Genomic DNA, 26701 nt, shown 5'->3' with positions numbered 1-26701 from the left:
CAGTGACATGGGTGAACCTCAGAAACACGTTAAGTGAAAGAAGCCAGACACAAAAGACCACATTCTGTATGATTTTATTTACTTGAAAGATCAGAAATAAGCAGATCTACAGTTTAGTGATTGCCAGGGCTTAGGGGGACTGGGGAGTGACTGCTAATTGGGGTAATGAAAATGTTCTAAAATAAGACAGTGCTTATGATTGCACAATGTTGTGAATATAATAAAACCCCTGAATTGTACACATTATAAGGGCATATTTTGTGGTTTAAGAGTCTTTTTCAATAAACAATAAAAATAAACAATATAAAAATCTAGAGTAATTCTCAGATGTATTTATTTTACCCTTTTTGCAGAATGACAAACAAGATTGATCTAATACACGATTCACAGATATTTTTTGTTTGCAAGAAATTAGATGGGGAGTGGGGGGGCAGCCCAGGTGGTTCAGCGGTTTAGGGCACCTTCAGCCCAGGACCTGAACCTGGAGACCCGGGATCAAGTCCCAACGTTGGGCTCCCTGCATGGAGCCTGCTTCTCCCTCTGCCTGTCTCTGTCTCTATCTCTCACTGTCTCTCTCTCTGTCATAAATAAATAAAATCTTAAAAAGAAATTAGATGGGGTTAGTGCAGTATATTAAATTAAGGAAATACTTTCATATACCTATATTCTTAAAGATTTTATTTATTTGAGAGAGAGAAGAGAGAGTGAGAGAGCCCAAGTGGGGGTAGCAGAGGGAGAAGCAAGCTCCCCACTGAGCAGGGAGCCCAACTTGGGGCTTGATCCCAGGATGCTTGGATCATGACCTGAGCCAAAGGTAGATGCCCAACTGACTGAGCCACCCAGGTGCCTTAATGTATTATTTATCCTAGAAAGCAGTTGACAGCACTGAGCTAAGAAGGCTGAATCTGGTAGAGAAGGAAAAGCTTCTGTGTTTGGGGCTGCCTCATACTCAGCTTGGCCTTCACTCGAGCCCTTCACAGCCTGGCCCTTGTCATGCCACACTTACTTTCTTGCTTCTGCCATCCCCCCACTTCTGCCCGACCCGCAATCCTCACATATACTGGCCCCTAGCTCGTTCCTCACTTGCTGGGCATGTGCCATGTGTCTGGCACTGTCCTAGATGCTGGGGATAAAAGAACGTACATCACAGACATAGTTCCTGCTTGAATCAAGTAGGCAAGTAGGCTTACGCAGTGGGTTTCTGATTGCACGTCTGAAACATGTTCAGAGGTGTTGGCATCTAACAAAGAACAGACTAGAAGGACCCGATTTAGATTAAGATTGAGAGCAGACACAGGATTTTTTTTTTTTCCTGTTCCTTGCTGTATTCTCCAGCCACCAGACACGGTACCTAGCACAACACATGGTACATATTCAAATACTTCTTGAACTAACTGCATGCCTCTTTGAGGAGACCTGTATTCTGAGATCTGAGTATCTAGCAGATGAGGAAGAGGGGAAGAACATTCCAGGCAAAGTCAAGATCTTGAGGCAGGAAAAAGCCCAGTGTGACATAAGCATAATGAGTGAGGGGGAGGTTAGTGTGACATGAAACAGGATGGAAAAACCTAGAGACATGGACGGCCTTAGGAGTCTTAGGAAAGGTTTTAGATTTTATTCTAAGTGTATTAGAAAGCTCTCAGAAATTTTAAGGAAGGGATTCACTCAGCAAATAGTGCCTGGTCTATAGTAGGAGCTCAGTATTTGCTCATGAACCTTCAGTTCTGATGGGGTGGATAAATAGTAAACACGTAAGAAAACCTCTAACAGTTTTTAGGGAGTGGGCATGGTTATGAACAGGGAAAGGGGAGAGAGAGAGCAGTGTTGATGGGAAACATCTGGGAAGGCTTCTCAGTTCCATTCCTGTGTTAACAAAGGGACAAGCAAGAATGGGTATGGGCATCCTGGCACAGTCCATGGATGGTGATGTCTTGGCCTAGACTGGTGACAAAGCCAGCAGAGGGTGTGACGATGTGAGAACTCTTTGGAGGTTGAGTTGCCACACCTGCCTCTTGCTTTTTGCCCAGCAGGCTATGCCCCATGCTGATGTGTCTTTGTACGTACTGCTCCCTTTCCTAGAATGTCCCACTGCTCCCTTGTTGCCTTCCCCTAGCTTATGGTCACCCTAAGACCTACCTACTGCTACTTTGAAGTCGCCTGGTCTTCCCCTGATAGAATTATACTTCTATTACACTTCTTTTCCTTCTGAGGGTATCATTATACTCTCTATCTCTAGGATGGTATCTTTCATGCTGTGTCATGTCTCTCACCAAACTGTATATTCTTTAAGGAAAGGGGCCATGACATTTATTTGTTTAATCTATGGTGCACGGTGCTTTAACCTGGCACAAAGTTACAGCGGTGAATTGCACTGTTGAACTTTGCCCAGCTTTGGAACTCTTAATACAGCATCGGTGACAGTGCATCTCTGAAGCATCTCAGGTCAAGCAGCAGAGGAAGCTATGCTGTGTGATTCATCCTAGGTTAAAAGAGGAGCTCCAAGCTTGGGAAAAGAGTCTTGGAGGATGGACAAAGACCCCTAATGTGTAGAATTTCCAAGATGAAATCTTTTATAGAGACTCAAAATCCTAACTTTGTGATTAACATACAAATTACTTCTTCAGCATTTGTCCTCATAACCTTATGTGAGGCAGATTAGGAAGTGGGTCGCTTCCTTGCTAATATTTTATTTTTAAGAAGCTATTCTGGGATTTCCTTTTTTCTCTTTATTTTGCCCAAACTGATCCGTTGGGTAGCAACAGACCACTTGTGGAAAAGTGAACTAGTTGGCCTTTTATGGGCATGAGCTCTGTAACCTTTAAAAACGATGAATCTTCTATTACTTCCTCTGTGTGTGTGTGTGTGTGTGTGTGCGCGCGTGTGCTCGTGCACGCACGCACTCTGCATGTTCTTCAAATCATCTGCACAGCTTTGACTTTTTTAATTCATATTTTGGAGCATAAAATGCAGAGCAGAAGTGACTCGGCCATTGGACGGAGGACCACGTGGCCATATGTTGTTTGTTCTAGGAGTGCCCTTATGTTCCCCAGTTAGCATTCCCAGTCTCCCATCCTTAGCCCAGAAAAGCACTGTGCCCTGATGGGCAGAGGCAGCCAGCTCGGGCAGCACATATCCCCACATGCTGCTGTTCTCTGCAGGTGTAGACTAGACTCTGGGAGCCATGTTTGAGTGTTCACTCTTAGAACTGCTTAGATATGTATTATTTTGCTTTTGATTCATTTTTGCTCTTCACTTTCAGTGTCCTTGAAGAGTATTTCATGTTTCTCTGTTTTTATTTCATTTAAAGAAAGAATTTGCATCTCTGCTTAGTTCCTGGAATATCCTAAAAATTTGTCTTATTAGCCTTTGCTGCTGAAGGTTGAGACTCTTATTCTCTAATGGAGTCTAGAACTAGGCCAGTCTCTAAAACAATAATGAAACAAACAAAAGCATCCCTGTTCTAAAAGATGATGATGGGGATCCCTGGGTGGCACAACGGTTTGGCGCCTGCCTTTGGCCCAGGGCGCGATCCTGGAGACCCGGGATCGAATCCCACGTCGGGCTCCCTGCATGGAGCCTGCTGCTCCCTCTGCCTGTGTCTCTGCCTCTCTCTCTCTCTCTGTGTGACTATCATAAATAAATAAAAATTAAAAGATGATGATGAATGTTGAATTGACTTGTTCTTTGAGCTGGTACCTACTGAGAACCACGATGACCACCTGTTACCTGATGTACTTGGGATACAGTGTTGAGTGAGACACCAGGGCCAGGGTGCAGAGGGCAGGTAGGTCTTGGGCCATGAGAATGGGGTGTTCTCATAAAGCCTGTGACCAGAGGGAGAGGCCACGCTGCGTGGGTGGGAACTTGAAGACTGAATCTCAGTGAGTGCATTTTAAAGACTTGAGAGTTTAATCAGGCTGGGTAGAAAACATTTAATTAAAAAATTGATATTTAGTAATATTGACAGTAAACATTGTTTGAAGTTTGGGAAAGTGTTAATTGTTCAACCTAAGAAAAATGTGCCAGGGTTTGTATTTAGAAATGTCACAGTGAGGGCACCTGGGTGGCTCAGTTGGTTAAGTGTCTGCCTTCAGCTCAGGTCATGATCTCCCTGTCAGGAATCTAGCCCTGCATCAGGCTTCTTGTTTAATGAGGAGTCTGCTTCTCTCTCTCTCTCTCTTTCTCTCTCTCTCTCTCTCTCTCTCTCTCATTCCCTCCCTCCCTCCCTCCCTCTTTCCCTCCCTCTCTCCCTCCCTCTCTTCCCACCTTCTGCCCCTCCCTACCCCTAAAAAAAAAGATGGTACAGAAAGATAAGGAATTTGACAATCAGAGGGAGGAGGTGTTTTAGGTAGATGGTCAGAATCAGCTAGGTGATTACAAAGAGAAAAACCAAATCTTAAACCCAAATAAATCTGTATCATTATTCCAAGCGCACTGCCCAGTGTCATGCTGAAGGTGTTTCTTGTCACCAATGAGAACTCTCTGAGAACTTGTCTCTGCTACAGGCTCTCTTCACCATGGCGCTTGCTGGGCATAGAAGCTCTTAGAGCTGAGCACCGGGTCCCTAAGAGTAGGAGCCATTTCCATACCAGTCTCCTGCAATACTTTTCCTACTCCTTCCCCTGGTGTCCCGCCCCCACCTATTCCCACCCCTAAAGGGGTCCCTTTCCTACCTATTTCACAAAACTTTGAAGTAATTAAGGAAATAGTTCTATATAGAAAAAATGTAACTGAAGCAAATCATGAGAACCAGATAAGTTCCTGACAAGAGGGGAGAAGCTCAGTTTTTCATTCCTGTGTGTGTGCCTCCAAATTTCCTTCTCAGTTGAAAGAAATACCTGCTGTGTGTTGGCCATTGTGCGAAGAGTGGAAAGCCCAGAAATGCATAAGATACGGCCTTTCTTCCCTGACGGTGGACACAGACCCCTGGAGAAGTCATTATAACACTCTGACACGGTTGCCATGTCAGAAATTTATTCCATGTTCAGAAAAAGTGTTAGGTAAAATGTAGGAATGAGACTATAAAATAAAGAATTATGCGTGGATCTAAAAATTAAGGTTAGAACATTCTCATAGCGCAGCTTCTGTGATTCCTGCTGCCTAGCTGGTAATGGTTCATAACCCACATCCTGTGTGTGTATTTCCTTCTTCCTTCCTCCTTGGAATTTCTGTATTAAATATCATGCTGCATCGCTTTTACAGCCCCTTCTGTTCATTACATACTTCATGTAGGAAAGTCCCACAGGACCGTTGCTGAGTTTAAAAGTTGATTAACATCACCTCACAGGAGCACATGTGAGACCCAGATCACATTTTGAAGATCATCTCCTTCCAGGAACCTGGCTTAAGTTGGAGACTCTTTCCTTCATTAATTTATTTTTTCACTCACCAAATACTGTGTGCTTGAAATGTGCCAGGCTTTGTGGATACCGTGTCCTTATCCTCTTAGAACTTTGGATCTAAGGGAGGGTGGGTATAGTTTAAATAATCACACTAATGACTACATAATGGCAGTTGTGCTAAGAGTTTTGAAACAAGAGACAGGGTGCTCTGAGAGAATATAGCAAGAAGACTTCTTTTAAAGTAAGGGATCCTGGAAGCCTCACAAACAAAGTGATATTTAACTTAAAACTTGAAGAGTGGATGGGAATAATCCAGGCAAAACAGAAGATATCTGCAGGGAGAACTCTAGAAAGCAGAAGCCCTATGTACAAAGGACCTGAGGCAGAAAGGATCTGATGGCTGTTGACAGAAGGCTGGTGGTAGCTCTGGAATCTAGTGAATGAAAGGGGTAAATGGTGCTACTTAAAGCTTGGAAACAGAGACAGTAGCCAAATCTCACAGGCATTACAGGCCTTGTTACATTTTGAACTCTGCCCTGAGCATATGAGGGAAGCGTTTTTCTTCTTTCTTCTCAAGAGAAAGATGCTTCAGAGGCAGTGCTGAGCATCAGCCCGCTGGTGCTGCTTCAGAGGCAGTGCTGAGCATCAGCCCGCTGGTGCTGCAGAAAAACTTGTCTAGCTTCTCTTCTATTTCCTGCATCACACAAACGCCTTCCCAAGCATTGAGTTCTGGGCCTTCAAAAAACAAAGTTTCCTTTTGATATCTGATCTCAAGTTCTCCAGCCACATTTCCCTGTTCTGCAGATGTGGCACAACCATTCACCTGCATCAAACTGGCTTCGTTTTTTTCTTCTTCTCTTTTCCACCCAGCTATTGACTATCCAGGCAGATTTTTTGGTGTCTTGTTCTTATTTGCACCCCATTCTTTCTGACCTCAGGCTTTTTCATTCCTGAAACAGAGCCTTCACTGCCCTCTGTCAGCAGGGGCCTGTTTCCCATTATACACTGAAAATTTAGGGCTCCTTTCATATGGGTTGAGAGCAATATTATAAATACTTAGGTTTATTGCAGTTCCTTTTCTGTCACTTCTTGGCGAGTTTTCAGTGTCATTTCATTTCTTTGTTTGCCTGATATTTTAAAGTTTGGTTCACACAGTCCTTTCCCCTGGGAATGATGTAATGATTTCACTCACTTTCCTTTAAAAGAAGTAGCTTCTCCGTCTAATAAAATCGTTTCCTCTTTTATGAAAACACTGTCTCTGTCTCTTTTTTTTCCTCTTAGCTTTTTCCAGGATGGACTGAAGGCGGTTGAGAGCCTCAAGCCTTCCATTGAGACGCTTTCAACAGACCTTCACACAGTAAGCAGCTTCCCTTCCATATGAGTGTCGAAATGGTTTTTATGCAACAAACACTCTGATTTAAACATTGCTTTATGTATGATGTATGATCCTGTGTTTGCATGCTGTGCCCCCCAGAAGCCAACAGCCTCGTGAAGGATGGAGTTCCTGTTCCCATCCTCTGTCATGACCAGGGGAGGGGTGACCCTTGGGGGAGGCAGTGGGCACGTTTATGCAGCAATGCCCTGTGCACTCTGGCACCTTGCCGTACCCCAGCTGTGCTGCTCTCTGCTTTGTTCTGTTTTTTGAAAGATAAAGCAGGCCCAGGATGAAGAGAGAAGGCAGTTGATACAGCTTCGAGATATTTTGAAATCAGCATTGCAAGTTGAACAGAAAGAGGTGAGAGAATTTAATTTTGATAGATTGTTTTTTTATATACCTGTGTCTCCGAGGTTTTGGGACAGAAGAATGGGACGTGCAGGTTTTCGGGGTACCACAGTTCACTCACTCTGGGACTGTATCAGCCAGCACCAACCATTTGGTTTGCTCTTTCAGTTTGGTTTTGAAAAACCATCTTTTGAGATATGTTTATTTCATGGGGAGAAGCATTTACTGGAGCCCCAGCCTTCATGGCAGTCTATAAACCCTTTTTCTGCTCTGTGGTTGTAGATGAGCAGCTCTTAACATCTCTATTACGTAGATACTGGGTATTTATGCCATTACCTGGAACTTTGTGGTTTCCATGGCCCAGTATACGAGGACTCTGCCCATTTGGGCTTCAGCAGGTACAGACAGGGTGGCCACCCACGCCCGCCAGGCCTGACATCGTGCTCTGTAAAACATGGGGAGCTATGCTTTCTTACAGCTGCATTTCGATGAGCAGGAAACCTTCATTTCTCTGGCATCATCTTTCCTATAATCCCCTTGCTGCATGCTAACATAGAGTGACAATTCATGTCTTGGAGTCTTCTTAAAAATATATTAAAAAGTAAAACTTTAAGTAATTCTATGACCTGTTTACTATAGTGTGGATACTAACGTGAAATTTAACCTAATCCCCTTCCTTGTGCATAAAAGAATGTATCTAAATGTGTAACTAGTAGATTTTAGATAAGTAACTGTTAAACTACTTAGCAGAGCATGGCGTTCACTGTCTGCAGTTTGGTATGCTCTATTTTAAGTTCTTGTACTATAACTGAATATTGTTGTTTCTCTCCCAAATGCATTTACCTTTGTGACCGAAGTCTAGGAGAGTAAGTAGTTCAGTATTTCAATAAATTGGAGAGTTCTGCATGCTTTCTTCATGAACTTCAATTAGTTTCTTCCATGCATACATTAATGGTTAAGTGGCATTTTTAATTTTAACTCTTTCTCTAGGTTTTATTAAAGGGTAAAGAATTTGAATTCACAAGTATCACTGAAATGGCACATTTCCAAGTGTACAGTTTATACTCTTGCTGTCGTCCCTTTGTGGAAGCAGAGCGGCTTACCCCCTCCCTCCCCTTCTGCTACCTAGCTGAATTCTCCACGTCCTTCTTGACCATGGCCAGCCCTGCCTCTGGAGACCACCTTTACTCACTCCAGCCCCAGGGTTTTCAGTTCCTGCTATTTCAGTCATGACATACTCCTGATGGGTATTGGCTGTGTCTTCAAGTGCACAGATGTTTTTTCTCCAGCTAGACCTTGAGCAGCTTGAGGCTGCTCTCCTGCCTTCTGTGCCTTGTCAGCCATCACATTGTAGTCCCATATTGCTCATTTACTAGGCTCTTGGTAAACGTGGGTCAGCTAAGTGAGAGATTGGCAGGTTGAAGTTATATGGGAGTGTTCAAAATTACCCACGGGGTGATGGCTTCCTCCCAGTCTAGAGAATATATATCCTGACACTTTGATGTTCCCAAACATGGACTATAAGCAGAAAAGTAAAAAGGAGAAAAAGAACTTAGAGTATGAAGGAAATAATGGCTGAAGTATAACTAGAAGACAGGGTTCTAGGTGTAGGAGCCCCGATGCCATCAAGGCAGCTGGCTCTGGGAGCAGTTGAGAGCCACTCTTGCCTGGAAAGGACTGTCACACCCATGAAGCAAAGCTCAGGTTTACAGTAAAGGAGAGCAGATGCTGGAGCTGAGTGGCCCTCTGGGTGCAGTGCAAAGGCCATGTTTACTTTGGCTATGCAGAATTAGGAGGTTTGGGAAAACTGGCTGTTGTCAGCTGGTTCTTTATAGTTTTGCAGAAAAGTATGACAAATCTACCAGCACAGACCAGTCTTTATGGTTTGTTATGTTTGTGTTTTTTTGTTGACCAGCCCAACTGCCCACGACTACACAAAGGGATCATAAGAACCTTCTTTACTGCTCCTCTTTGGATTTCTGCCCAAAGATCTAACTCCTCAGTCTCTTGATGTGATTGTGTCGTTCTGGATGTTATATTACACTCTTCATTGCTTTTTGGTGATGGTACTTATAGATTGGATGGTCTGTGAACACAGCTGCCAGTAAGAAGCAAATGTGTTTAAGTGGAATTTTACATATTATTAAATAATTTTTATGATTGGGGTTCCATCTCTTTCAGTTACAGTGAGAATTGAACATTGGGCACTCTCATTGTTTAGCTCTCATTCCCTTTTTTTGGATTCTCTCTATGACTTAGAAAACCAAAGGTGCTAATAGTTTCTATTTAACGTTTATAAAAATTCTTACTACATCATTTCAGTTCAAAAAAATTAGGTAACATGCCCCAGAGAAACTGTATTACTGGTTGGTAGGAGCCACTCTCCTATTTCTTTCCTGTAAATCCCATCAGCCCATCGGTCTAAGTGAAGAATGTAGCTCTTGCATATGGCGGCTTTGGGCTGCTTCTCTTTGTCACCCTATGGCCACATTTTAGAAAGGAGACTATGCTGCTACGATCCCAGTGCCCCCACACCTCACAATCACCAGCCTTTGTATTCTTTGATATCTCTGCTGTCTGTGAAGAAGATTCTACTGTTTGATTTTTCTACTTTTATTATGAAATTTGCAGTCTCATAGAAGAATTAAAAAATAGTTCAGGGAACACCTCTGTATGCATCATAGTTTTAACATCTGGGAAAGATCCCTTCAACAAAGTTAAAGCCCTTTAGTACTGCTCATTTTGTGTGAGCCTTCTGCTTCCCCACCCCATGTACATCCCATCTCATCCCATTGCAGTGCTGGCAGATTCTCTGCCAAAACCTCATTGTTGGCATGTGGGTTCTCTGCTATTCGCTGTTGAGAACCCAGACTCGTGCCTCCAGGGGGAGGACTCCGCGTCTGGGAGCTGGGGTTGGTAGGCCTGAGCGCTGAAACCACAATGATTTTCCCATTATGGGCATCTCAAGTGTGGTCTCTCTTCACATCAGCTTTATACTCCCCTCTTTTCTTTTCTTTCTTTTTTTAGGTTTTATTTATTTATTTGAGAGAGACACAGCACAAGAGGGGGAAAAGACAGAGAAGATAGGCAGACTCCCCACTGAGCAGGGGCATGCAGTGCGAGGCTCCATCCCTGACTCCATCCGAGGACCCTGAGATCAGGACCTGAGCTGAAGTCGATGTTTAATTGACTGAGCCACCCAGGGCCCCAGTGATCCCCACTTTTCACATGTCCCTATCTGGTAGGAATGTGTTGCAATAATATGTGCTGTCCAGAGAACAGAGGTCCATGGCAGCTGTAATTCTCTTCCAACTCTGGCTTTCCTGGTCTAGGCTTGCATATCTTCCTATGCCTGAATCTGACCTTAATCACAACCCTCTGGCCAGGTATTCACTTCCTTGCTTCTCCTGCAAAGCTCCCAGAGGCCTGACACTGGCCTTCAGTTTGCCCTTCATGGAAGACTTCTTTATTGAGTCACACATTCAACTCCCATTTTCTTCTCTTTTCTTTTTTTTTTATTTAAAGATTTTATTTATGGGGCGCCTGGGTGATTCAGTGGTTGAGCGTGTCCCTTTGGCTCAGGGCATGATCCCGGGATCCTGGGATCGAACCCTGCATCGGGCTCCTCACGGGGAGCCTACTTCTCCCTCTGCCTTTGTCTCTGCCTCTCTCTGTGTCTCTCATAAATAAATACATACATACATACATACAAATGTACGTACGTACGTACATTATCTATTAGAGCGAGCAGAAGAGGAGCAGAGTGGCGAGGGAGAGAGAATCTGAAGCAGACTCCCTGCTAAACATGGAGCCTGATGCAGGCTTGATCTCAAGACCATGAGATCCTGACCTGAGCCAAAACCAAGAGTTGGATGCTTAACCAACTGCGTCCCCCACCCCCCGGCACCCCTCAACCCCCATTTTCTTGGGGTTTCATTTCATCCTGCAAGCCAGGCACTGCACAAACAGAATAAGATAGATCTAATTCTCACCTCTTTTTTTTTTTTTTAAGATTTATTTATTTATTTATTTATTTATTTATTTATTTATTTATGATAGAGAGAGAGAGAGAGGGAGGCAGAGACACAGGAGGAGGGAGAAGCAGGCTCCACGCCGGGAGCCCGACGCAGGACTCGATCCCAGGACTGCAGGACCGCGCCCTGGGCCAAAGGCAGGCGCTAAACCACTGACCCACCCAGGGATCCCCTAATTCTTACCTCTTAAAGGGCTCTGGGAGTGGGGTGAGAAAAGTAATTGGGGTACAGTGTGATGAGAACTCCAGTGCAAGTCAGCTCCAGAAAAAGGTATCTCTCCAGTGTGGGCTACAGGTGTATGTGTTAGGTGGGTGTATGTCAGGATTGAGGGTTTGGAGGATGGCTCAGAGTTAATAAAGTCCCAACAGATGGGGCATTTGAGCCAGCTTCTGACCAGGACAGCAAATTTGCCTGAGTAGCTGTCTAGCAGAGCAGAAGAGCATGGATTTATCGTAGGTCTTTGCTTCCTACTAGGACAGTGTGGAGCTAGTAACCTGCCCTCTTCACACCTTGGTCTCTTTTTCTGTAAAACAGGAATGATATTGCCACCTCAGAGCGTTGTTATGAGAACTAGAGGAGATAGTCTCTATAAAGCACTCTACACATTATCTTGATAAAAACAGGGACTAGTTCATTCATTCAACACATACTGTGCTGCTAGATGCTGAAGAACCATAGTGAGCTACAAAAAAAATTATCTAATTGCCACCTCTTGGTGGTTGAACAGTAATGGATGTTGGTGGTGGTATCTCTGATAGGTTGACAACTTGATGCTCCCTGTTGGCTTGTCATCTGGCACCTTGTCTTCATGGCTGACCCCCACTTTTGCCCTCCTCCCCTCTCTGACTTGGGAGCCATCACACCCCAGCCTAGACTGACCCCCTCCCCGCTCCTGACCCCTGCTCCCCCACTTCTCCAGTTTCCTGCCTTCACCCACTGATGCCTGTCCCCTCACTGCATCAGGGGTCTGCTTTGTGGTTTGGCCAGGCCTACTTGCCTTACTTCTTAGGTTTTTCCAAGCACTTTATAACTGTGACCAGTAATCCCAACAACTACCTTGCAGGGCAGGTCGTATTAGTCCACATTTATAACGTTAAGTCTGAGAGAGGGGAAAAGTATACTTGCAGGAGCCCACTCAGTAGTGTCAGAACCAGGCTTTTAACCCTGGTCTTTTCTACTGCAAGCCTGTTCTCTTTAGCCAGATTGTAATCATACTTTGTATCAGACAAAATCTTAAAAATTATCCACAAAAACGGGGAATGTGTGGTCATGAGATTTGAAGACAGTATTCTTAGACACAGCTTAGTGCTTGCGTATCAAAGCCTCCAGCTCCTGGTTGTGTCCATGTGGGTGGACACACCTGTCGTACCCTGAGAAGGTACTGGAATGTGTGGGGGGACATACTTGGACATACAGCTCTCCCTTGGTAGTTAAACTTCAGGTATCCAGAGGTGACTCCTTAGCAATCCATATATCACAAGAATTGTCTGGACATAGACTTTCTGAGAGGTAGACAGATAAAGTAAGTTTGTAAGTTTGTTGTTGGTGGGGTTTTTTTTTTTTTTAGATTATTTGCTTATTTGAGAGACAACGTACGTGTGCATGCACGAGTGGGATGAGGAAGGACAGAGGGAGAAGGAGAGTGGGAGGGAGAAGCAGACTCCCCACTGAACAGGGGTCCCAATGTTAGGCTCGATCCCAGGATCATGCCCTGAGCTGAAGGCAGATGCTTAACCCACTGAGCCACCCAGGTACCCCTAAAGTATATAAGTTTTTATGATGTTCTAGAGTCTTAGGGAGCTTGGGGATACTTCTGATGTATGAGTAAACCTTTATGATATATGCAACATCATCACTCTTTTTCTTTTCCCTGTTCCTGAAAATTTCAAACATTAAGTCTGCTGCTCATCTGGGCAGTCTCTATCTTGGTAGGACCCAATGCCTAACATTTCATATGGCCACGTAAACTTTAGGGTTGTGGTGGTGCCTGGAGTCTGAGAACTTGTCTGGATGTCACAGGAAAGAGGATGTGTGCATATTGATAGAAAACCTTTGTACATACAGACAGTGTCCACCTTGTGAGGCTTGTTCAATCAAGCCCTAGGGCATCCTTGGCTTTTCTGAGGAAGTGCATAGTATGATGGAGAGTCTCCGAAAGTCAGGGGAACATGGATCCCCCGGCCCCGAGCCAGTCACCTCTCTATATGTCGTCTTCTCCCCAGAAGTAAAGGCTCTTTTCTCGTGGATTATATTCCATTGAATTGCAGTCTTGGTTATGTGAAAAGGCAGACTTCATTTGTCACCCTTTTACTTGATCAGGTATTGTATAAAATACCTGTATGAACAGGTGAAGAAAGGCTATTTTTGTTTGATCACCTGAAAGTCACCTTGAAGATGCTGAAATACTTAGTTCTAAAGAAGGTTTAATTTTATGTCAAACATTATATTCCTGCTATTTATACATTTTGAATTGTAGAGCTTCAGATTTGCCTCCCTCCACTTTTTAATTGATTCAAGAAATCCCTGGTCTAAAGAATAAAACCGTAATTTCTTTCTTAAAGTCTGGCCACAGTTCTGATTGTGTTGAAAAGAGGAATGCCCTTTATCGTATTCCTAAGGGCTGTGAGAGTTCTGATTAACATGCTTGGCATGAACACTTTCAGCAGTGTTGTCACATGATTCCACCACTTAATTTGTGCAGGGTTTTTTTCTCCCCAATCAATAGTGGTATTTCTTGGTTGTACAATTTAGTCTTTTGACAGGTTTATTTTTAGTCTTTCACAGAGATTCGCATAGGTGAGAAGCACTTCTCTGTTTCTCCTCCACACGTTTATTCCCCATGATGCTTAACGCTGGATTTGCTCTATATTTCTAGTGCTAATGTTCTGCACCTTTGAGAGAATGTGGAAACTGGCACCAGCACCATCCTCACCTGATGGATGAGTTGTGTGCCCTCATTGTCTGCAGGCAGGAGTGCTATGTGAACTCTACGAAGAATGAGGACATTTCTCCTCTTTTGGGGTCTGTTTGTTTAGGCTCTGTTGTAATGGGATGCCTGAGCACATTATTAACTTCTCAGATCAAGATTTTTCTTTTAATTTTCTTTTTTGCAGAGTTATCCCATATATACTTCAGTTAAAAAGTCAGTGCTAGGGAAAAAAAACGAACAAACTGTTTTTGACAAACTGACTATGTTCATGGAATCAAGGATTTAATACTGTTCAGATGGTCAGCCCCAGACTGATGTGTGGATTCATTGCCATCTCTATCACATGCTCCCCCTTCCTTTTTGCAGAAATTGACGAGCTGATTCTAAAACTCATAAGGAAACGCAGGGGACCCAGAATAGCCAAAACAGCCTTAAAAAAGAACAAAAGTTGGAGGACTCATACTTCCTGGTTTCGAACTCACCACAAAGCTATAATAATCAAGACAGTGTGATACTGACACCAGGATAGACTTACAGATCAATGAGACAGAATTGAGAGTCCAGAAATAAACCCTTACACATAGGCCCAGTTGATTTTTCAACATGGGTGCTAAAACAATTCAGTGAGGAAAGATTAGTCTTTCTAACAAATGATGCTGGAACAAATGGATGATAGCCACAAGCAAAAGAATGAATTTGGACCCCTACCTCACACCATAATCAAAAACTAACTTAAAGTGAATCAGAGACCTACATGTAAGAGCTAAAACTCAAATTCTTAGAAGAAAACATAGTTATAGGGACACCTGGGTGGCTCAGTGGTTGAACATCTGCCTTTGGCTCAAGTCATGATCCCATGGTCCTGGGATTGAGTCCTGCATCGAGCTCCCTGCAGGGAACCTGTTTCTTCTGCCTGTGTCTGCCTCTCTGTCTCTCATGAATAGATAAATAAAATCTTAAAAAAGAAAAGAAAGAAAGAAAACACAGGTATAAAATCTTCCTGACCTTGGAGTAAGCAATTGCTTCTTTTTTTTTAAAGATTTTGTTTATTTATTTGAGAGAGAGAAACGGAGCATGAAAAGGGAGGGGGAGGCAGAGAGAGAGAAGCAGGCTCCCTACTGAGCAGGGAGCCCGACATGGGGCTCGATCCCAGGACCCTGAGATCAGAACCCGAACTAAAGTCACATGCTTCAACAACTGAGCCACTGAGGCATCCCAGCAACGGTTTCTTAGATATGACATCTAAAGTACAAATGACTAAAGAAACAATAGATAAATTTCATCAAAATTTTAAAATGCTATGCTTCAAAAACCTTTAAAACTATCAAGAATCCAGCTGGCTTGCTTTTGCTTTCAGATAAAGTCTGAATGCCAACACGAGTCTATCTGGCCCTTCTACCACTTGGTCCACTTCATCTTAGCTGCACTAGCTGTCCTTATCTCTGTAGAGGATGACCACAGCCTCCACTTTCCTCTCCAAGCCTCTGTGTGCCGTCCCTTATTCTCCACCTATTCCTGCTTTCAACTTGAAAACCCTCCATCCAGACTCCTGTGGTTTCCTTCACTTGGTTCTTTGCTTCTTAAGTACCTGTGTTCTTGGTTCAGGTCATATTGATTGACATGCATTAGTTCTTTCATGGTTCAGCAGTGCCTCATTTCCCAAAGGATGGTGGAGATGAGACTGTCCTCATGTCTTGAACATCCTCTGGTGAGGGCACATGGAAGGAGCATCGATGGGGGAAATGGAATTCCCTTCTACTTTCCTTTCTCCCTAACAAGCTCTGCATCTTAAAACTAAATCACTTATTTTCATCATATTTCTACTTCCTCTATTATGAAATGGACTGGCTGGGGGCTTCTCAATAAATAATTGGCCTGTGAACTCTGTTCATGTTTCATCCCCCCTGTTTGCTTACATCTGCCAGAATTTCCAGCGCTAGTATGGACAGCTCCTTTTCACGCTTGGCTCGGGGCTTCCAGTATCATCTGTTCAATAGTTGATCATCCATTGGATGCCTGGGGTTTCATTGACGGTCTTTGCCCTTAAGAAGCTGAAGAATGGAGTTCCCAGTTGTGCAGACTCAGCCATATTCTCAGCTGACCAAGCAGATGGTCTATCCTGAGGCTAAGCAGTTAAGGTTCAGTGCTTTGGCCCCTCTGCTGGGCTAATGGGTCAGGAAAGGAAGTTCAACACCTGTGATGGACCAGGTCTTCGTGCCTGTTGTGACTCAGACCTTATTATAGTTACCATTTTACTGGGTGTTGTTTTCCTGTTTTCCAAGGAAGAAATGGAGGCAGGGAGCTTAGGTATCTTGCTTAAAATAATAGGTAAAACATTGTTTTTGGGTTTTTCTTGCTTTTTAAAGTGCTGCCTTTTCTAACACATATGTTACCCTTCTTAGTGAGCTCTGCTTTTGCCACACCAGGAGCTTCTTGCCATTACCAAGGACGTAAGGCTTGTAATTAAGTAAAATCTGTAACTTCCAGATGGTTTCATTCTTTCAGCCAGTTGGGGGATGCTGGTTTGACATTTCCTTCTCCAGCCTGGTAGGTGGCATTTACAAATTTTCTGGGTATGAATTTTATGTCCGTATTTTGGTGTGCCGATAGGTAACATTTCTCTAATTAAAAAAATAAATAAGATTGGCTTTTTTAAAAACTTGGAATCTGGACAGAATTAAACACAACTTCTTGACCACTTTTAGGATTCACAGATTCGCCAGAGTACAGCCTATAGTTTACATCAGCCTCAGGGAAACAAAGAACACGGGACTGAGCGGAATGGCAACCTATATAAGAAGAGCGATGGGTAAGTGGTTGTGTCACTAGAGTTTAAATGGTGGTTTAGCTCCTCTGTGTCCAAAATTGCTGAACTCTTTTTTTTCCCCCCATTTATCTATAAGGATCCGAAAAGTGTGGCAGAAAAGGAAATGTTCAGTTAAAAACGGTTTTCTGACCATATCCCACGGCACCGTAAGTATTCTCTTTTAATTCATGGTTTGCTATGGTGAAGCGACAGCGGGACACAGGCCACTGTGCATGTTATGGCCTTGAGGATGGATGCCTTTTTATTTTGTAAGATTTTTATTTACTTATTCATGAGAGACAGAGAGAAGCAGAGACATAAGCAGAGGAAGAAGCAGGCTCTTTGTGGGGAGCTCAATGTGGAACTCGATCCCAGGACCCCAGGATCACGACCTGAGCCAAAGGCAGATGCTCAACCATTGACCCACCCAGGTGTCCTGAGGTTGGATGCCTTTTAAAGTCCTCCCTACTAGAAGGATCCCTTTTGGGGTCCTTCTCGATGTGGTGCATCTGCCCCCAGTTTATGCTTCTCTAGCCAGGGAGAGCCTTGTGTCATTCATTGCCCAACAGGGTCAGGAAGACCTGATGAGCCAGATGGTCTTTATTTAGACCCTGGCAGCTTCCAGAAACAAACAGCACACCACTTCCCAGCTGTCGGGAAATTGAACATCCCACTCAGGAAGATCCCTACTTTTCCAGTAAAGGAGAAGCGCGTAAGTGATCAGTACTCTGGGAATTAAAATCCAAGAGAAGAGAGATTTCAGTCACTTTATTATAGAAATCTAACACACTATGCCCAACCTCAGTCAAGTCCTTTTCCTGTCATCCTGTGTATGAGTCCTTGCAAGAAACTGAGGCCCCTATGTGGAGCCTCTTAAAAAACCAATCAGAATAGAATGACTTACTAATCTTTCAGAGACCAAGAATTTTAACCATGGTTACAAACAGCTGTTCATACCATGGGCTCTTTCCCACAGTGGCTTAGGCATATTGTCACCTTACCTGGTACAGCAGAATCTGGTAAATACCACACAGGCAGGTAGACATTTCTGAAAATGTCTAAAGCCTTAATTGTTGCTTTATTGGTGCTAATGAGAACACTGGTGATGGTCAGCATTCTTGTTCCCCAAGCAGGAGGCCTGTACCGAGTGCATACGAGCAAGCCTCAGTCCCATGAGTGGATGGGAGTGGAGGGACCTGGAGTCTGTCATCCTTCCCCTCCCTCCCCCCATTCCTCCCAGTTCCCCTGGTGACGGACACAGCTGGGCGGGAGCACAGATGTCTCTCGACAGGTCATGGCTCAATGTGGGTTCCAGAGAAATAGCTCTTCTCAGTACTCAGGCATCAAGAAACAGTGGACAACCCCACTTGAAGGCTGGACCCATAATGTGGATTGAGTCCCACAGGGGGCCCCTTCATTTTCCCCGACTCTGCTTTGGGAAGAGAGAGAGAGACAGGGCCCTAGCACGCATCAGTTGTCTGCAGGGATCTCTTTGGACCTTTGCCCCACGGGATTGAATGTGTCTTTTGCCTGGGCAAATAGAGATCATTTCTCTTTTCCAAAATCCAGCCTTCACTGGCCTCCTTTGTGGTCATGACATCACTCCTGGGGCCATGCATTTTGGATCCTGGTGTGATCTTTCCATATAAACATGCCTGAGTCTCAGGGAGGAATGATATAGACTCTGGGAGGCAGATTTATTTAGTCACTATGCCTCTTTAAAATTAAGACCACAGGGATGCCCAGGTGGCTCAATGGTTGAGCGTCTACCTTTGGCTCAGGGCCTGATCCCGGGGTCCTGGGATCAAGTTCTGCATTGGACTCCCTGCACGGAGCCTGCTTCTCCCTCTGCCTGTGTCTCTGCCTCTCTGTGTGTCTCTCATGAATAAATAAATACAATCTTTAAAAAAAAAAAATTAAGACCACAGACTGGATGATGACCGGGTTCCCTCCCTGCTCTAAACACCTGTGATTCTGTGCTCTGCTTTCAAATGGTTTTCTACTCAGTTGTTTGTTTTAATTCAGGTGTACTGCCTCAATGCAGAAAATTTCACAGAGTAAACTGAGTTTCATTTGGGGACTGTTGACAGCTCTTAAGTTATTTGGTATATTTTCCTCATGAAAGTATGTTGCTAGTCCCAGGGCCTCGGCTTAAGCCAGTGAGTGGTTCTCCCTCTGAGACAGAAATGAAAACCGGCTCACAGTGTAAACTTGGGCTCACATCATTTCTGTTGCTTGAGCTTCTCCCTAGAAGACGCAGAAGCTGTTTCCTTTCAGTGTTGGTGGGTCACTCCAGTTTTTGGCGAATAGTACCGTTATAACTAGCTTTAATGCTGACAGCTCACCTTGTCACACAACTTGCATATTTAATAAGTGCTTTGTGTTTGGGGGATCCCTCTCTAGGGAATCTCTGCACACTCTATGATTCACCCTGCCCTTTGCAACCTGGGCTGGGAGCTGCTGGAGCAGCCATTGCCTCCAGCGCAGAGGAGTTGCAGGTGAGAGCTCTGACCCTCTGCCTTGCCAGGGAAATAAGAGGGTTACTGTAGCAAGAGCGATGTATACATACAACACAGAGCAGTCCTTTCCTCCTTCCTTTGTGTGTATTCTGAATGCTCTTGGAAGGCAGAGCCCTCCACCCCCCAACCCCCCAACACACACACGTGCCACTGCACCTACATGGTGTTCACATGTGGTCATGGGAATTAACCTCTGCCCAGAAAGGGATTTGTGCCTTTTTAAACATTTTGTTTGGATTTGGCTCCTTGTGTAGCTTACATTTGTAGCCAGCATCTCCCTGAGAAGTTAATTTATCATCAGGGGAATGGAGGACAATTGTTCAAAGACCAGACTGAGTAAATGGGGATCTAAGAGCAGTGTCTGGCACTTGGTGGAGAATCACATCTTTACATTGTAGAAGCACAGGCTGTCTTTGCTCCATTTGGAAAACTAGTTTCTTCCCAGGAGGCTGGCAGCCCTTGGGAAAGGAGACTGTTGTGTTCTGTATTCTAGCATAGGGGACGGTGATAACATCCGGAAGAATTCAGTGAAACCCGTAGTTGGTATTCCCCATTAGCCAAGGTCAATTGTGTTTTCTGGCACTAGGCAGAAGTGATCCTTGGAACAAAGTAACTAATTGAGTATCATCTTTGTCAAGTGCATCACTGCCACACTGCCAAAGGCTGGGGACTTTTTAAGTTGGAAGAACTGTCCACTGGTTCTTATGTAGTTTCAGTTTTTTTTTTTTTTTTAAATGATCATCAATCATGAAGAGTACAGACTTCCTATTAAAAGCCTGACAAATTGGGAAAAAATAGAAGGGCATTATTAAAATGAGAGGAGCTCTAATAATCAGTGCCTTCAGTCAAACACAAAATCTATAATAGGTCTCTAACCCTGCCTCTTCCTTTCTCTTAAGCCAGAGCTTTTCAGATTACGCTCTCAACGAGCACTGGTATCTGATAAATTCAGTAGAGCTGTTCTATAGCTGAATTCAGTGATGACACCATTTCCCCCAAATTGCAGCAGGGGAGGGAATTTAAAGGAGAAAATGCTCTCTATTTAGAAATTTTCTCCAGGGCAACCTGAGTTGCTCAGTGGTTAGTGCCACCTTCAGCCCAGGTTGTGATCCTGGAGACCTGGGATCGAGTCCCACATTGGGCTCCCTGCGTGGAGCCTGCTTCTCCCTCTGCCTGTGTCTCTGCCTCTCTCTCTCTCTCTCTCTCTCTCACTCACTCACTGTGTCTCTTATGAATAAATAAATAAAATATTTAAAAAAATTTTTTTCTCCCATAGACTTTTTTCTTTCTTTCTTTCTTTCTTTCTTTTTTTTCATAGACTTTTTTCTTAAGGCTTTGGTATCAACTACTCCTTAATCTGGATGGACAGATAGCAAACAGCTATGAATGTAAAACCTACAAGCTGACCATCTTAAGCAGTATCAGCTGTTCTGAGTTTTGTGGACCTACTCTTATAGCTATTACTTTTAATGTGTAGCCACATTTGTGCCTTTATAATTATTCCTACTTCCCACTATAGGCACTGAATATTTTCCCATGTTCTATGGTGTTTGTACACTGTGAAGGACACTGTCTTTGATGGTAGCTGTCTCGGTAAGAATGAGCAACTTTCCCCATGGCACAGGGAAAATGAAAGAATACAAGTTATAGGGGATGGAGAAGGGGTGGTATTAGTTCATTGACCTTCTTCATTGCACTGAAAGATACCCACAGATATGTCCAGGTTCATGACTGCCTTCTGCAGAAAGCCAGGAGCAGCAGTTAAGAGCTTGTGCTCTGAGGCCAGGCTGCTTGGCTCAAATGTTGCTTCACTGCTTCCAAGCTTTATAAGGTCCATCTTGTTATTTAGTCTATCTGGGCCAGTACCTTTATAACACTGGAGCAGTTCATATCTCAAAGGTCAGAAGGATTAAATGAATTATTTTTTTTTAATGCTTAGAACAGTACCTGCCTCCTATAGGCTGATCATCATAATCATTATTATTACAAATAGATGAGTAAATGTAACTACTCTTATTATTCAGAATTACCTTCTTGTGCATGAAAGTATTTCTGTACACACCAACCCCTCTTACTGCTTCTGTGCCTAAGACTCAATGGACACCAGCAGTTTGGAAGTAGGCCAGGAAAGTCCCCTAGATGCATATGCACAGGAGTTAATGAGATAGACACCTGCTTTATGTGGTAAATTCCGTGATTGCATTTTGGTGTGGTCTCCCCCTTGGCACTATAGAAATACATCATTCGGTGTATTGGTTCCTGGATGAGCCAGGTACTTCTATTGGTAAAGATCCAAAATTGGATTGATGGTACTTTCACTCAGAATTGTCAAGGTTTACAAGATTGAACAGAGTTTGAAGTTATTTAATACTGATTTCTGATGATCCAAGGATTCTGTTAGGCATCTATGACTGTGGAGAATATCCAGTGACTTTCATATAAGAGATGAGCCCAATGTGGCCACAAACCAGGTGAGTCTGGTCCACCCTATTGATCCAAACTTCTGCTTATCCTACCTTTATCAAACCCAAACTGTTCACACTGCAAGGATCCATCCTGTTTTAACAGAGACTATGCTCCCTTACCCTGACTTTCTGAGTTTAGTGAAAAGAGATCTACAAATGAATGAAGGTCTCACAGGTCTATGGGTGGACATGTGTGTGTTTCTCAATGAATCCCAAATCCAAGCTTTTACAACCTAAAAACATGGCTGGTAGCCAAGGTAGGGTGAGTAAGAGGTTGAAGTGTATGACATTTTATTTGATCTTTCCCTCAGCAGCTTGGGAAGTGAGTAAAATAAGCCCTTTCTTATTTGGAGATTTCCCCAAGATTTCTGAGAGACATTTTGCCATTAATAGGTTTTTTTTTGGGGGGTGGGGGGGTTTCCTTCTAAATTGTCTTAACATTTGATCTTTGCTCTTTTTTCAACTAATTGTGGTGGTTTTTGAAACGGTAATAAAATACCCATTTTGGGCAGCCTGAGTGGCTCAGTGGTTTAGTGCTACCTTCAGCCCAGGGTGTGATCCTGGAGACTTGGGATCGAATCCCACATCGGGTTCTCAGCATGGAGCTGCTTCTCCCTCTACCTGCGTCTCTGCCTCTCTCTCTGTGTGTGCCTCTCATGAATAAATAAATAAAATCTTTAAAAAAATAAATAAATAAAATACCCATTTTGACACCTCTCTGACAAAAATGTATTGTGATCTTTTGTTGCCACTGTGCTCAGGGGACTCAGGGTACTTCGTAAAAAAGATGAGTTTTGTTAAAACTTGCACTTAGAATTATCAATTATCTGTTGTGACTTCAAAAAGTAGGGAAAATTCTTTCTCTTGTCATTGTTATGCTGTGAGATTCTCTTGTCATTATTGTGCTGTGAGATTCTCTCCTTGGAAATGAGTGTTTACACTGAGGAAAACACTTCTAAGATCACCATAAATTGAGCTGGGTGCCCAAGTCACCCAGCCAACCATCTGTGTCATCAGTAGGAATTGGGACAGAATGTCTCAGAGCGTTAGCCATGGAGCATTTGATCTCAGGGAGCCCACTGCCATCGACCTCAGAGCTAGCATCACATGTCCCCCTGGCCAGGTGGGTGTGTGGGCCACCAAGCGTCCCTCTCAGGGAGTGGCAGCTGCCCTCCCCATGGGAGCTGAGATTTAAGGACATGCTGTGTTGTGCCTTCCTACATAAAATCTGCCTTCTGCGAGCTGTCTTTGCAAACTAGCAGAAACCCTGTTCTTGCTGTATTTTTAAAAGATTTTATTTATTTGAGAGAGAGAGAGCAGGAGCAGGGATAGGGGCAAAGGGACAAGCAGACTCCCTGTTGAGCAGAGAGCCCAACACAGAGTTCGATCCCAGGACCCTGAGATCATGACCTGAGCTGAAGGCAGACACTTGACCAATTGAGCCTCCCAGGTACCCGATGTTCTTGCTGTATTTTAAAGAGAAATGATACCATATGATTTTCCCCTCCTTCCCACACATCTCCCTGTTTCTCTGTTTTTAAACAGGCTAACCGGCCTCCTGCGAAGCTCAACCTATTAACCTGCCAAGTGAAGACCAACCCCGAGGAGAAAAAGTGTTTTGACCTTATTTCACGTAAGTTTATTTCTCAGTACTCTGCCACAGAGAAATGATTTTAAATTCTCAGCTAGGGCATCAGTCCCATTTCACAGAATTGATTGCCAGGGAGAAATGCCTTCATTTGATGTGACATACATGCTCTCTCTTTCCACTCATAACGGCTTGCTTGCCAGTGTCTCTGCAGCTTCAGACCTGACGCTAAAGGCGGCCCTGCTCTCCTCACAGGCCCCTGTAAACGAGATTATAGTAGATCAGCCCTCAAGCCTAAAATCCCCTCACTTAACTAAAAAAAAGGACGATTCTGTTGTTAGAGTTTCCATGGTTTGGGTGATGTTAGAAATGTTGCACAACTAACATGGTGAGGTCTTCAGAAGGGCCCTGGAAACTTTGGTTTTTGAAATTGTTTTGTCTTCCCCACCACAGAGTTTGTCTTTCTGCATCTGTATGCTTTTCCTTTTTGTGGCATACACAAAAGAATCACCGCAGAACCATACGAAGAAGGGAAAAGACTAGTGGGTCTTAATGGAAACGAGATTGGCCTTTTGTGCATGGTACTTTCGGGTGGCAGGGTTACAGTTTGGGGAAAAGAAGGAGCCAGATCCCCTTTTAGAGTGTGTGTGGGCGGGGGGGGGAGGTCATAAGGGATTTGGGCACAGGATTTGAGTTTGTAGAGGAAAAGCCTAGACCATGCATTTTAGGAAGGTGAGCACTGTCTTGTGTATCTTAGTATCCAGAGCATGAGGTGTCTGCTTTTTTAAGATGTCTGTTGGGTCATATTATTGGAACTTATTTCCTCTGTGATGTATTGCTCACAGCAAGCTTAGGAGGTGATTATTGCCACCTCCACTTCTCTGGATGAGGAGACAGAGGCCCACAGTTCACCCCCGTACCCTATTGTCCCCATTGTAATGCGCCCCGTACTGAGGTGGGGGAAGAGCCTTGAGCAGTGTGATGTAAAGGCTTTGGGCATTGTTCTGTCCTTCGAATTCTAGACTTAATTGTAAAATAAAAATTGGCTTTGTCCTGCTTCAAACCCCGTGTCCCTACTTGGCTCAGGAGGGCCACAAATTTGTTTACCCCTCTTCTGCTTTCAGATCCGTCATTCACACAGGATAGTGTAAACATGCAGAACTGACCATATTTAAAATGGGATCTAGGGTCACCTGGGGAGCTGGTTGGTTTAGCATCCAACTCTTGATTTTTGGCTCAGGTCATAATCTCGGGGTCATGAGATGGAGCCCCTGAGGGCTCTGCACTCAGTGGGGAGTCTGCTTGAGATTCTTTCTCTTTCTCTCCCTCTGCCTGTACCCCCCTGAGCTCGCTCGCTCTGGTTCTCTCTTTCTCTGACTCTCTAAAATAAATAAATAAATGTTTAAAATAAATAAAATAAAATAAAATGTGATCGCTTCTGGGGTTACCTGCCTCCAGAGGTTTTATGTGAACAGAGAACTTGATGTCCTAATCTGGTATCAAGAGGCTGGGGACCACTTGGAGGCTTTAGGCCATTCCCTTTTTCTGAAGTGATAACTCGTGATAAGCAGGGTGTCACCCTTCAAGACCTGATGGGCCCTTAGTAGTTAACAAAGCTTGCCCGTGTGGTGCACACACTGAAAGGCAGATGTGAGCATTTCTCATCACTTGCCCCAGTCCCTCCAGCATCCCTGCGCCCCCCCCTCCCCCCCCCCCCCCCCCCCCCCCGTGAGAGCAGCACAGAAGCATTTATTACACAATTGTAAACAACTCCAAAGCACTCCCCATTTTTAACCACAGGTCAGGCACTAAGGAGGGTCAGTGGATGGATGGTAAGTGTGCCTCACTACCTACCAAGCATGAATTATTGCATTCCTTGGACATGTGGGAAGGTGAGCCTGTGCAAATCTGGTTTTGTATGAACGCTCTGGCAAGCCAGCATTTGCCAAGATTCCATCAGTATCTTTGCTCTACTACCTAATGCATAATAAATACTTCAGGCAAGGGCTTCCCACCCCTGATCCCCAAATGGGCTTACTGAATTTGGTTTGAGGAGCTTTTGTAAATTGGCCAGAAACCATTGTCATTCTTTGTAAAAAGCTCTTGTTTCTTCTTCCCCGCACTGTCCTTTAGTGGGCAGAGTGAATCCCAATCCTACCAATTTTTCATCCTAGTTTTCAAAAGGTGCTACTCTCCTGGGAGGAGTTGTGAAGATAATGCTTTGTCACCGTGCTGTGTGGGTTTGGTCGTCACAGAGAAGCCAGAAAACTGGCCAGGAATCATCTAGGGAAAGGCTGCCCAGTGATGAAGCCCTGATTTGTTGAGCTCCTCGAGAAGATTGATGCTTGGGTCCGGGTCTTGTGGGGCCTGACACAGGAAACGAGGCTGTTACCCTCTCCGTTCCTCCCCTACCTGCTGGCTGGGCTGGTGGGAAACGTATTACAAAGATGCATTTGAGCTCTTTAAACATTTGGGTGCTTGGAGGAATAAAAGTCAAGCTGCATGGTGTGCAGTGAGGAAGATCCTTCAGCTGTGGGTCTGTCAGGCCCCCAGAGTCACCCTCACCCTGTGAAGCCGCCCCAGAGTGACCCAAAGAGCCTGGAAGAGCAAGAGACGGACAGCAGGCTTCATTTGGTTCCCTGCAGGGCCCTACTTTACCATTCTTTCTGCCACCAGAGATTCCTCGCTCTGTACAAGCTGCACATGGGCCTGGGCTTCTCAAGGAGAGCGTTGTTCGTGGCACAGCCGGCTCTTCAGGAGCTTGTCCAGCTCTGCTGCCCTCACATCGACCCTACCCTTTGCAAATTCAAGGCCTGCCCCATTGTTCTCAATCACACAGGCACTCTTGGCAGGATGGAAGGTACAGGAGAATTTGGAGATGGCCTGGGTCAGTGCCCTGAATAGGACAGACCCACAGAGAGCCAGTCTCTTTCTAAGTCCACACACTGGGTTTTGTGGCCAGTTGGAGCCCAAGCCTAAGGCGAGAGACAGCCCTTCCCGGGCCCCAGCTACCATATTCTCTTGCTTTTTCTTCTCTCTCATAGTTGAAGCTGCTAGAAACTATTCTCGAGTTTGAAAGCATCTCAGGAGCGTCTGTAGGAGATAAATTCTTATTTGGAAGTTTTCACAGAGCACTTCACCTGCTCCTCACATTTCAGAATGTAGCATTGGCCAAAGGAAATGGGCTGCCCCTCCGCCACCTTGACTCTCCTCCTTGAGCCATGGCTGGTCTGGCCAGGAGACAGGTCAGTGAGAGTCCCAGCCTCCAGCATACCCACCAACAGCACAGCTTCCT

General features: G+C 44.4%; 1 protein-coding gene across 8 annotated transcripts in view; it reads left to right on the top strand.

Moving 5' to 3' along the window:
- The window catches only part of ASAP2 (ArfGAP with SH3 domain, ankyrin repeat and PH domain 2), a 173475-nt gene that overhangs the window by 106544 nt on the left and 40230 nt on the right, over positions 1-26701 (top strand). For all 8 annotated transcript variants that reach the window (XM_077844175.1, XM_077844174.1, XM_077844170.1 and 5 more), the window contains exons 8-12: positions 6624-6699; positions 6991-7077; positions 16734-16837; positions 16932-17001; positions 23364-23451. In XM_077844175.1, the coding sequence (XP_077700301.1) occupies positions 6624-6699; positions 6991-7077; positions 16734-16837; positions 16932-17001; positions 23364-23451 (425 nt within the window). The remainder of the gene's footprint in view (positions 1-6623; positions 6700-6990; positions 7078-16733; positions 16838-16931; positions 17002-23363; positions 23452-26701) is intronic.

Source organism: Canis aureus, chromosome 12 (assembly GCF_053574225.1).
Source record: "Canis aureus isolate CA01 chromosome 12, VMU_Caureus_v.1.0, whole genome shotgun sequence".
Classification (NCBI taxonomy): domain Eukaryota; kingdom Metazoa; phylum Chordata; class Mammalia; order Carnivora; family Canidae; genus Canis; species Canis aureus.
Note: the sequence above shows the minus strand (reverse complement) of the source record. Positions and strands in the feature narration are given on the sequence as shown.